The 13,491-nt window shown below is 32.6% G+C and overlaps 1 protein-coding gene across 1 annotated transcript in view; it reads right to left on the bottom strand.

Moving 5' to 3' along the window:
- LOC132724634 (DNA polymerase theta-like) overlaps window positions 1-13,491 on the bottom strand; it is a 32,358-nt gene that overhangs the window by 17,656 nt on the left and 1,211 nt on the right. The window contains exons 3-15 of the mRNA XM_060709570.1: window positions 12,651-12,672; window positions 11,504-12,509; window positions 10,201-10,332; window positions 9,813-9,967; window positions 8,953-9,109; window positions 8,501-8,609; window positions 6,328-6,529; window positions 5,803-5,968; window positions 5,099-5,245; window positions 4,443-4,655; window positions 3,685-3,786; window positions 3,178-3,396; window positions 2,638-2,789 (exon numbers count right to left, since the gene is read on the bottom strand). Coding sequence (XP_060565553.1) covers window positions 2,638-2,789; window positions 3,178-3,396; window positions 3,685-3,786; window positions 4,443-4,655; window positions 5,099-5,245; window positions 5,803-5,968; window positions 6,328-6,529; window positions 8,501-8,609; window positions 8,953-9,109; window positions 9,813-9,967; window positions 10,201-10,332; window positions 11,504-12,509; window positions 12,651-12,672 — 2,782 coding nt within the window. The remainder of the gene's footprint in view (window positions 1-2,637; window positions 2,790-3,177; window positions 3,397-3,684; window positions 3,787-4,442; window positions 4,656-5,098; window positions 5,246-5,802; window positions 5,969-6,327; window positions 6,530-8,500; window positions 8,610-8,952; window positions 9,110-9,812; window positions 9,968-10,200; window positions 10,333-11,503; window positions 12,510-12,650; window positions 12,673-13,491) is intronic.

The following is a 13,491-nucleotide window of genomic DNA, read 5'->3' as shown; positions in this document are numbered from 1 at the left end:
CAAAATCAATAGGGGTCATCTACTAATCATGACTAACCTCCATGCCAAATATGAAGACTGTGGGTCAAAGGAATCTCAAGTTATTGGGCGGACAAGGTTTTTTTAAGTGTCAAGGTCCCTGTGAACTTGACCTTTGACCCAGTGACCTCAAAATCAATAGGGGTCATCTACTAATCATGACTATCCTCCATGCCAAATATGAAGGCTCTGGGGGCAAAGGAATCTCAAGTTATTGGGCAGACAAGCTTTTTAAAGTCAAGGACCCTGTGACCTTGACCTTTGACCCAGTGACGCCAAAATCATTAGGGGTTATCTACTAATCATGACTAACCTCCATGCCAAATATGAAGACTGTGGGTCAAAGGAATCTCAAGTTATTGGGTGGACAAGGTTTTTTTTAGTCAAGGCCCCTGTGACCTTGAACTTTGATCCAGTGACCTCAAAACCAATAGGGATCATCTACTAATCATGACTAACCTCCATGGCAAATATGAAGACTGTGGGCCAAAGGAATCTCAAGTTATTGGGCGGACAAGCTTTTTAAAGTCAAGGCCTCTGTGACCTTGACCTTTGACCCAGTGACCCCAAAATCAATAGGGGTCATCTACTAATCATGACTAACCTCCATGTCAAATATGAAGACTGTGGACCAAAGGAATCTTAAGTTATTGGGCGGACAAGGAAAAACCGACGGATGGCCGTACGGCCGTATGGCCGTACGAGCTGATTCCAGTATACCCCCCTTACAACTTTGTTGTGCGGGGGTATAATGACATGTTCTTTGTATTCTGCAAAGTAAATATCTACAATGTCTAGGTGTAAATTATTTTCCTACAAAATAATATAGCCATAAAATAGATATGTAGCATAATATCAACCCATGTTATATATCACAGATAAGGTCCAGAATAATATCAACCTGTGTTTTTTATCACAGATAAGGTCCAGAATAATATCAACCTGTGTTTTTTATCACAGATAAGGTCCAGAATAATATCAACCTGTGTTTTTTATCACAGATAAGGTCCAGAATAATATCAACCTGTGTTATATATCACAGATAAGATCCAGAATGATATCAACCCATGTTATATATCACAGATAAGATTCAGAAAAATATCAACAGATGTTATTTATTACATATAAGAGCCAGAATGATATCAACCTGTATTATATATCATAGATTAGATCCAGAATGATATCAACCAGTGTTATATATCACAGATAAGATCCAGAATAATATCAACCCAAGTTATATATCACAGATAAGATCCAGAATGACATCAACCCATGTTATATATCACAGTTAAGATCCAGACTGATATCAACCTGTATTATATATCATAGATAAGATCCAGAATGATATCAACCCATGTTATATATCACAGATAAGATTCAGAAAAATATCAACAGATGTTATATATCACAGATAAGATCTAGAATAATATCAACCTGTATTATATATCATAGATAAGATCCAGAATGATATCAACCCGTGTTATATATCACAGATAAGATCTAGAATGATATCAACCTGTGTTATATATCACACATAAGATCCAGAATAATATCAACCCAAGTTATATATCACAGATAAGATCCAGAATGACATCAACCCATGTTATATATCACAGTTAAGATTCAGACTGATATCAACCCATGTTATATATCACAGTTATATATCACAGATAAGATCCAGAATGATATCAACCTATGTTATATATCACAGATAAGATCCAGAATGATATCAACCCGTGTCATATATCACAGATAAGATCCAGAATGATATCAACCTGTGTTATATATCACAGATAAGATCCAGAATGATATCAACCTGTGTTATATATCACAGATAAGATCCAGAATGATATCAACCCATGTTATATATCACAGATAAGATCCAGAATGATATCAACCCATGTTATATATCACAGATAAGATCCAGAATGATATCAACCCATGTTATATATCACAGATAAGATCCAGAATGATATCAACATGTGTTATATATCACAGATAAGATCCAGAATGATATCAACCCATGTCATATATATCACAGATAAGATCCAGAATGATATCAACCGATGTTATATATCACAGATAAGATCCAGAATGATATCAACTTATGTTATATATCACAGTTATATATCACAGATAAGATCCAGAATGATATCAACCTATGTTATATATCACAGATAAGATCCAGAATGATATCAACCCGTGTCATATATCACAGATAAGATCCAGAATGATATCAACCTGTGTTATATATCACAGATAAGATCCAGAATGATATCAACATGTGTTATATATCACAGATAAGATCCAGAATGATATCAACCTATGTTATATATCACAGATAAGATCCAGAATGATATCAACCTATGTTATATATCACAGATAAGATCCAGAATGATATTCACCTGTGTTATATATCACATATAATACCCTGTATGATTTTATCTCCATTATATAGCATAATATCAACCCATGTTATATATCCTATGTAACATATCACCGATAAAATCTAGCATAAAATAAACATGTGTTATATATCTTAGATTAAATCCAGTATTATATAAACTTATGCTATATATCACAAATACGTTCAATGATGATATAAACTTGTGTTATAACCTGATATATAATATGAAGTTCATTCTCCAGAACAAAGCACTGCCTGGCTCTCTGTAGCTCAGAGAAGACAACAAGGCCTTCATCTGGTGATATAGAGGAAGATAAAACTGCGGCACCAAGCTGGGTCGGTACAAATCTCTCACTCTCATTATCTGTTAATGAATCAAATATGTGGCACAACAAATACTTTTAGTTTTATGTTCATGTTATTTGATGTATATCACACACAATATAAAATAAACATTAAAGGTGAGACAGCAAAAGTTAAGTTTAACATATTTTTTTCAAGAACAGTCATCTTCCATAAAGGAATTAATGTCTGTATCTCATATAAACATACTTATACATAGATTATATAAAATGTTGACATAATCATATTTTTTTAATTTCCATTCTTTTATAAAGAACCGCATTTTTTGGCAAATAAAGAAAAATATGAAAAAATCTTAAATGCATAAGTACAATGTATATTTAATCAAAAAGCAGACAAAAGAAATGTGGTTCATGTCTATATAATACTCTCTAAATTTTAACTATTACCATCAGGGCCTTTTATTTTTTGTGTATTGACAAACTCATTATCTTGTAGAAATTGTACACATTGTTGTATCAGGTCATGTGTCTGATCCTCTCCCTTGCTCAGTGAGGCCGCCAGTAGAGTACACGAGGCGTAGCATGACACCTCCGCCGGGGACATTGCTACACCACTCACTACCACCTCTAATATAGCACGCTTTAGACTAGAACTTAGAGGCTCACCTAACAATATAACAGATTTTACATTAATGCTTGGTAACTATTTATGAGGCTTTAACTACAAGATATGTGTGGTTTTTGAGTGGAAATGATATTTTACCAAGGCTCTATCAATTACAGTATTAATTTTAATAATTGATGGTCAGAATTCATTAAACTTAAACAAAAACGTTATCACTGGACTCTAATGGCATTTTTTTTATAATAAAACTGAAAATATTATCATTTAATGAATATATGTTGAGAATAAATTATCTAAATACATGTAAATGCAATAATTATACATCATACCTTCTTCTCTAACTAGAGTACTATGTACAGCAGGTAGTGAGCCTGTAACAAGTTTTACAGCTTTTGGTCTTTCATTTGGCTTACATAACAGTATACTCTCCCCTAGAGAAAAATAAATATGTGAATATAAAGATAAATTTATACATATATATTTAAACTAGTTGATCATAATATATTGACTTCAAACATTTATCATTGAAGAAAAACAACTGATAAATATATTTTCAAAAACAACAATTATTGCCTTGTAAAAGTAGGAACACTAATAATAAAACTTGTAAAAAATAAACAATGTCAAATTATTGTGCCACATTAGTGACATATGTATGATATAGATGTTGAAAAGCTACAGAAAATATAATTTGCTTTTGTCTTTTTTAACTACTACACAAACATTTGAGTGTGTGTTGTTGCTTTTATTTATATTGGCCACTGGGACAAACCCATATAGGCCAGAGTAACTGCGATCTTCCTTGTCCGGTCGTAGAGCATATATCAGCAGCGAATTTTCAAGGTGAATCTTCCTCAACCTGTTCTTCATTCAGTTGTGGTAAGTTGAGACTTCAATACCTCCAATGCATCATTTAACAAAAACAGATGTTGTTAGCGCCACCTTCTTGAGCCACAGCAGGTCAACCAATCATCCCTGGTACTTAAGATGGCTTGACCTGCTGTTCTCCTCTGCAATGTGCTCACTTCAAGAGGGTTTTGAAAAAGCTGAAACATTTTCTACAAGAAATCATAATATATATACTGACCAGCGGTGTCAACTCCCTTCCTGCCAGCACGACCAATCATCTGTTTATATGTGAGAAAATCAATCAACTGACCGTGGAATGTTGGTGTACGTATCAATACTCTACGTGCTGGCAAGTTTACACCAGATGATAATGTAGATGTTGCCACAAGAACTTTCAGTATACCTTGTCTGAATGCACCTTCAATGATGTCACGCTCATCAAATGTTAAACCTGGAAAAAATAATTCCAAAGTTGAAAACTTAAATAAGATAAACAACTTCAATTTTTCCTATGTCAAGGTCAAATCAAATAACTGTTTTGAAATTTGATAGCCTGACTATTTCTTTTACATTAACTTCAACTCACAGGTAAACGTCGCGTGGCCATGACTTACACTATACCCCCGTTCCCCCTCTACAACCCAAAACCCTTAAACATCATCCAAACATCATATGTATTGACAAAAATAAATTTTATGAAAACATTTTTTATTATGACTCTAAAATATTGTATATATATTTATAAATATTTTATTGGCCAACAATAAAGAGCCTTGTTAAACTAAACAGACATGCAGAATCACCTTATTCTATACTGATGGTAAAGGCTAATCACTTTCTGTTTCGGCAGGGTAATTATTAACGTTGTTTTATCAAGGTAAAACTATAACATACCTGCATGATGATAAGCTACTCCAAACTGGACGGTCCTACCGAGGGTGGAATCTAGGCCAACTGCTGTACGACGTAACTGTTCAACAACATCTCTTAATGCTGACTGGTCAAGAGGCAGCACCAGTAAATCTGAGGCTTTCACAAAACCTGAAATAATATAGATAAACAGTCTGACGAGAGAAACTAGAAACACTAAATATAAATATATCAAATGCTTTCATTTTAACCCTTAACCTGCCGATTGTGTGAAATAGACTTGTCTAGCTTCCATTTTTGGAAATGTTCATTATCAATTTTACAGATTTCAAGATGAAAATTTGAAGAATCATATCTAACAGTACAGAGCCTGGCCAGATTGAATGGTTTGTGTGGGCATGCGTGGCTAATTACTGGTGGCAAAGGCCAATAACTTCAAGCAAGTTATGCGCTTAACAATATGATCATACAATGAACAAAATGTGACAAAAATGTTAGACAGCAAGACTTGCAATTGTATTTTTTACATTAGTGAAAATAACCCAAAGCATTGGTATTTACCTATTGAAAACAATCAGTTTACAATTCAAAAACATAAATTACATATTGCATTTTCTTTTTCACAAGTACCAAAAACTTGCCTTTAAAAATACTTGAATATTAGTGTGTTTTAAAGTTTGTAAATTCATGTATGTTAAGAAATGAAAAACAAACTGTAGTGAACAGACCTTTGCCAGCAACAGCGACATCCGGGTTGCTAAGGAGATTATAGAGTGCCCTAGCAACAGTTTCAGATAGTTTTTCACACCAGTTTTTGGTAGGACAGAATATAAGTATAGAATGACCGCCTCGGATTGTCTCAATACACAATGGTACAACATGGTCCTCATCTCCCTGTATATAAATGTGTAAAATCTCTTAGACCTAATCATATGTATAAACTAATTAATGTAATGTAAAAATACTTTAATCCTTTTAAGCAACTTCTTCGCAACATATAATGATTTAATTTGCAAATTAAAGCTATTATTAAAATATTTCACTGCATAGTTATAGAAAAGAATATGAAACTTTTGATCACAAAACTTCTGAATATTTTTAATATTTGTAGTTGTTGAGAAAATCAATGTTATTGTCTTGAATTTTGAATGTAAACAGTTTTGTTCTATATCCATGTACTGTATTTAAAACAAAGGTGATTCGATACTGAGTTTAAATGCACTGTTAATTCAAATGAAACATTAAGACATTACCTTCACTGAGTATTTGGTATCAATGTCTCTCACTAAATTCATACCAGAGTCATATAAAGCTGTACCTATCTTCACACACTCGGCTAGGGGGACCGGCCTGTAATCAGTGCGGTATAAGTCAGCATTCAGCCACTGGGCCAGAAGATCCAAGTTAGGCAAGGTAGCACTCATACCCACCACCTGAATGTTAGAGCTTGTCTCACTGAAAATAATACATTTATTTGTGAAATACATTCAGATTATTACATAAACCACAGCACAGGAGCTATGTGGAGCTATAAAGTGATTTAATCAAAAATATTATTACACTAGTGTACTAACACTTTCACATGACATCATCGGTGTCACATACAAAAATACAGTAGAGCTAAAGAGCTAAATAATGCTAATGTTGACTATGGACGTGTCCGTGAAATAAGTTTTTTTTTAACTGTTTACCATTCTTATGTTGGATATATGATAAATAAAATATCATATTCACTCATTCACTATCCTCTACATATATATGGACAAAATACATGTTAGAACATTTATTTAAATTTTTATTTCAGGAAAAATCATGATTAACTGAAGAACATAGAAATCATGCAGTGATTAATCTAGAAATTCTTTACAATGCGTCGGATGACATTTTTGAAAACAATGAGTCCTTATAGCAAAATCAATGAGTCATGTAGCAAAATAAATGCGTCTTAGCAGAAGTTTTTTTAATAGCAGATCCTTGACATGATTTGCATGTTTTTAAAACAAGCGATTAAATAATTAAAGTGTATAAAAAGTTTTTTTTTTTGGTACTAATATTAATTGCAGGCAAAACAATTTTTATTGGCTGCTCAAAAATCTAATTTGCATAATTTATATTTTCTTACTACTTATGTCTAATACTGTGCATTATCCATTTTAATTGTTCATAATTTGCACAAAATGTCCCTATCACACTGTATACATACACAGGTGCTCGTCCAGTCTTGGTGCCCATATAAAAAATGAAGTTTTAAAAAAAAATTGAAAAAAAAATTTGAAAAAAAAAAAAAAAAAAAAATTGAAAAAAAAACAACATCAAAATAACTATTTTGGGTTGAGTGTAAGAAAAAAAAAATTGAAAAAAAAAATTTTTTTTTCCTATGTACCATTACATAGAGAATATTTGTTTAGTTCAGTTAACAAATTTTCTTTTTATTATATGCAAAGAAACGTTCACTTAACAAATTTTCTTTTTATTACATGCAAAGAAACGTTTTAAAAAGACATAAAACCTAATACTGAATGAAAAGCGCGCCAAATAATAATACAACGTGACGTCATTTACGACGTCACATTATTAAGTTGGTACCCAGTACTGTTCACGCTGGTATTGCACTGAAACAACGTAAGGGGCTTAAATTCAAAACAGTGAAATTATCAAAGTGGTAATTTCACTGTTTCAAACAGTGAAATTACCAGTTTTATATCACTGATATATTTCTATAAACCACCGAAAAGCATGTAATAATACGTAGTAATGGTATATAGGAAAAAAATTCAATTTTTCTTTTCTTACACTCAACCCAAAATAGTTATTTTCATGTTTTTTTTTTCAATTTTTTTTTAAAACTTCATTTTTTTTTATATGGGCACCAAGACTGGACGAGCACCTGTGATTTAGATGCACCCTTGGCCCTTTGCTGACGATTTTCCTGTGCCATTCTCATTTTCTAGCGCCAATGGCGCAGGCAGATCTCTGCATATTTCACCATTGTATGCAATTCGCTCTCATGCAAAATGGACGCTCTGATTGGCTAATGCCGATAATGGGCGGTTACCGATCACAGAGATTTAACGTTTCAAGCAAATGGGGGATAAGTCTTGCACAAGTAATCATCGGAAATTAAATTATTCAACTGAAGAAATTGAAAAATTATTCAACTGATGAAATTAAAGTAATCAAACAGTACATAGAAATCACTAATCGTGATATTTTGGATTATAAACCACCTGATTTGCATGCGTCAAATTGAACGCACATATTTTGAAACTGTGCGTCTTTTTTATTTTTATGCGTATTTTACGCAAGACGCACATCTAGATTAATCACTGATCATGTAACCTTTTTTTAAATGAAGTTACACACCTGTTTTTATTTCTATTTTTTTTAATGAAGTTACTCAGATATATAGTAATATATGCAGCATACCTGTTTTTATTTTTGCGAGACATGTACGAGATTTTGGTGAGCAACAGTTCAAGCAGGTAACCTCTATGTCTATCTCCAATCAGATGTAACTCATCAATTACTATAATACCTAAAATACAAAATATAATACTTCAGGAAAATAGAAGAATATTCTACATTGTTACAAGATAATGAACAACTGATCTACTTCTAATGTGATATTTCATATTTACAACAAAAATAACAAGTTTAACAAGAGATAACCATTAATGTAATACAATAAGATCTTTGTGTAATGTCTTATTATGTAATATAAGGAGATGTTTTGGTGGGTTTTTATATTTGGATATGGCTATATCTAATGCATGAAATTGTTTGGTTATTGGTCATGTGACTATATTAAATGTATGGAAATGTTTGGGTATAGGCCATGTGGACATATTTAATGTATAGAGGTAGCATTAATGGAATACCTAATTGATCAAGTTTGTTATCTTCTAACATTCTATTGATCAGACTATTTCCCTTCTCAATGGTACATACAGCTACATCAACACTACTGAAGCCACCAGCCGGGGCATAGTGACCCATAAATCCACTTACACGTATCCCAGCATCCTGGTACATATCCTACAATAATAACTTCATCAGTTTATATATTATATAAATTATCCTGTAAAATTCCTAGCGCCTTCAAATATAACAACACTGCTACAAAAAAAAAATCATCAAAAAGGTTATCAAATATAATATCAAAGATGAAAGAAAATATCTGCAAGAAATTAGTCAACCCTACAAATCTAATAAAATCAAATGATAATCAAGGTCATTAAAATGTTCCATTAATAAGGAAATAGTAACTTTCAAGACAATCACACAAAAATTTCCATGAAAATATACAATTATACTCAGGGCTCTCAGTAGGGTCAGAATTTCACGAGTCAAAGACTATTTGGCCAAAAATTTCACAAGTCAAGTCAGTTTTTTCTTGTGTCATTTGACGACTTGAATTATTTTCATGTTACAACAATTACTGCATAAGGAAGTCATTTTGAGTAGATTTTCAAGTTTAAATTGATAATATCTATCATGGAAAAATGTTGACATTTTTATTGAGTGAGATTTGAACATCTGTAGGATTTGATAGGTGACTAGGAGTGGATTGAAGGTAATAATTAATGCATAGCTGAAAATTCCCATGAGGCAAAAGCCGCAAATTGACTCTTGTGCAGATTTTATCAAGTGTTAAATTTGTGCTTTTCCTGATTTTCAGGAGTCAAAATGCAGATACCCATATCAATCGAGAGCCCTGATACTGTACATGTTGATTTACCTGTAGATAAAACATTTTCTCTCTTGTCACAGAAACAAATGGTAGTATAATTATTGCTTTTTTCCTTGTTTCCATCACTCTCTTCAAGACCAGCAACTCTGCTACCATAGTTTTACCAGCACTTGTTGGGGCGGAATATACCAAGTTACCTCCCCCTTGACAATTAAAGAATGATAAAGCATGATTACCACAAACAAGCAACAAAACATGAAACTGAAAGCGGTAATAGTTAATTGTAAAAACAGGCAAATTATATTCTTTATCTAAAATATAAGCATTTTAACTTATAATTTACAGTAAAAAAATATTTTACTCAGCTTCAATCTTATTACATCTAAGCCATTATAATTGTTGTTCTGCAATGAGGTAGAAATATTTGAAAAGTTACCTAAAACATTGCCCATGAGTAAGCATTCTGCCTGCCACTGGAACATGTGGGTGATACCTCTAGAGTGATACTGTTTTAGAACAGGGTCAGGGAGACCCCATGATGATAGTGCTAGCTGATCTGCCTCTAAATCTAAACAAAAATATAATTCTTTAATATGTAAAATACAAGACATGTGACTGACAGGACTAAGAACAACATTCCACTCATTGAGGTGATATCAAATACTGTTTAAATTTTGTTTGATCAATTTTTAAATACATGTTTGTATATGAATTCCTGAATTAGTTTCCAAAGCTTTCATGAATAAATTTGTTTGCACAAAATCACAAGATGTCCAAAAATCTTCTTATCAGCTCCATGTAAATATTTTACTAAAAGACACATCTTTGTCAAAAGCAAAGATAAAGGTTAAAAAATCCGTGTTTTTTTTCTTCTTTTTTTATGTTAATAAATAAAAATGGAAATTATTACAGATAATTTTACAAATATAAACCAGAAGGTCAAACTTATGTCATACATTGAGGTACAATATGTTATTGACCCGCTCCCTCAAAAAATGACCCCAGCACTTTAACAGATCACTGTTATAACAAGAGCTGTCGGTAGGACAGCAACGCTCGACAATTCTTAGTGCTTGATAGTTAGAAAAGCCTTGATAATGTAAAATTTTCTGAGTTAACAAAAGGGCAACATTTTTCTTTAAATCCATGTTACAGTTATAGGCCTTGAAGAGAGTCCTATTATGCTCTCAAAGAAGAGTATAAAATTTCAACTTGTTTCAAAGCCATATGTCAATAGAATATGAAAATATCTGAGGTGGTATGCAAACTTGAATCTAAATTTTAAGTTGAAAAGGGGCATTATTCTGTCAAAATGCTGGATACAGTTATCTCCTCCTGTCTACAGGTTGAGGTCATGATGTTGAACAAGTGTGCAAAGTTTCAAAGCCATATGTCAATGGACTTTGAAAATATTTAAACTATTACAAAAACTTTAACTAAAATTCTAAGTCAAAAAAGGGGGATAATTCTGTCAAAATGCATGATACAATTACCTCTTCTTCTCAACAGGTTGGGGTCACGATGGTGAACAAGTGTGCAAAGTTTCAAAGCCATATGTCAATGGACTTTGAAAATATTTGAGGTATTACAAAAACTTTAACATAAGTTGTTACGCCGACGCTCGGGTGACTACAATAGCTCTACTTATTCTTATTGAATAGTCGAGCTAAAAATTAAAATAAAGTTTTTTTTCATCAAAAATGCTTTGCACTTTTTACCAAGTAGGAGAATACACTTACCAGGCTTAATTTCTAGTGGTTTTTCAACTAATGAAGTTGAGGTACTGATATTACTTTGATTACTTCCCCTTGTAGGAATCTGAGGAAGATCTTCTATGTTGATCTCATTATCATCATTTTGGTTACTGTCAGTTACCTCCGTGTAATTCTCCTTATTTTCACATGTAGCTGATTTTGTTTGTTGTGTTGTTGCTGAATTACTGCAGAGTTGGTCTTTTTTTGTTTTGGTATTTGATCTGGTTTCTGGAGATTTTGTTTTCTTTATCATATCATTTTTGGCTATATTACTCTCTTCTAAACTTACATTTTCAACTAGTAAAGACTTGAAAAAGTCACTTTTATTTGATAAATTGTTATCAGTATTTTCCTCTGTGGCCATTGGGTCACCAAGCCCATCTAAAACTCGCTTTTTCCTCATCTGATTCTTCTCTTTCTGTGCCGAGTTTGATCTAAGATTCCTACGTGGGGTAACCTGTGGTGTTGATGTCCTAATCTTAGACATAGAAGTCTTACTTTTATCTGCAGAATTCTTTAAAGCTGACAAGTTTCTCTTTTTCGATGTTGATTCTTTAGTGTCATTGGAAGACGATCTCTTTGTTTTAAAGATCTGTGGAGTAGATATTTCCATAGGGCTTGTAAAGGAGAGATCATGGAACGAGTTTGTGTCAACATTATCAGCTGCTGACACTTTAGAATCAAGTTTACTATGGTTGATTCTTGCTGGTGTAGACAAATAATTAACATTTTTATTGGCTATATGCTTTATCTGTTTACTGTTATGTTCCACACTGGATATTTTATTACTGATGTTGATCTGTTGATGGTTGCGTATAGAGATAACATTTTCATTTTCTACCTTTGTTGTTGTAGCATTTCCTTTCATTTTATTGTGGCCATAATCTGTCTCCATTCTGTCCAGTGCTGACATGAGGTCAACATCATTGTCAAGGTCATTAGCAAATGACGAACTGAACGAAAGGTCACCCTCTGACATTGAGACCTGAATCTATTATATAACAAATAAAAGTTCAAATATATCATATAAATATATCATTTTTAACAAATATTCATAAAAGCTGTTTCACTCAATATACCAGAAAGAAAAGTGTTGACAATAAAACTTTACAACAGTTCGAGACGTACTTACATTTTGTTTCCCTCCATCTACCCTGAAATATAAATCAAATCAATTTAGTTTAAAGACTGTAGACAATATTTGTATAAGAAAACTTGTACTTAAATATTAGAATAAAAAACTATTGAAAAACTTAAAAAAATAAAGAGTTTCACAAACACATTCATTATACAATAAGAACAAGCATCTGTATGTTTGTGTACCTTGGTATAAATTTTATCTCTATAATTTCTTAACTCATAAAATCAACAGGAGACATATATGATTAACTCTAGACTACAACAGGCTTGTCTCTGTTTGAATCTGAAAGGTTGTTATTTCAAAGGGGTTTAAACTTTAATAGCGAGCTCGACGAGCTGGCACGAAGGGCCTGCTCGCAAAGCGAGCTTTACGGTAACGCGAGTACCTGCTAAGTGATGGTTTTGAAAACTTTCGTCCAAAGTACCGAATTGGACACATCGCAACCTTTCGAATTTAAAGATAACAATAAAAACTGAGGAATTCTGACTGAAAACGGATGTGTAGACTGGTCACCCGTGCACGTCTATGGGAACTATAATTGGACAGGGAACCAGAATAACGGAAGCTGTGTATAAAAAATGAAATTCGAAGGCGCCATTTTGTTTGAAATCTGATAAATAAAAACAATTTTTTGTCGAATTTTGTTGTGAAAACTATCTAGAATGAAAGAAAATGGTCTAACTAAGAAAATTAATCCGAACACCAATATCTTTTATTCAGTCGTTAACGCTGTACAGACATTTAAAGTATTGTTTACGTGACGTCACAATGTAGCGCCAAACAGCGCGTGCAAAACAAACAAATCAAGTTCGCTTTTTTAATGTCGCAAACG

The sequence above is a fragment of the Ruditapes philippinarum genome, unplaced genomic scaffold (assembly GCF_026571515.1).
Source record: "Ruditapes philippinarum isolate M1 unplaced genomic scaffold, ASM2657151v2 ctg1637_1_1_1_1, whole genome shotgun sequence".
Classification (NCBI taxonomy): domain Eukaryota; kingdom Metazoa; phylum Mollusca; class Bivalvia; order Venerida; family Veneridae; genus Ruditapes; species Ruditapes philippinarum.
This window is presented reverse-complemented; position numbering and strand designations above follow the sequence as displayed.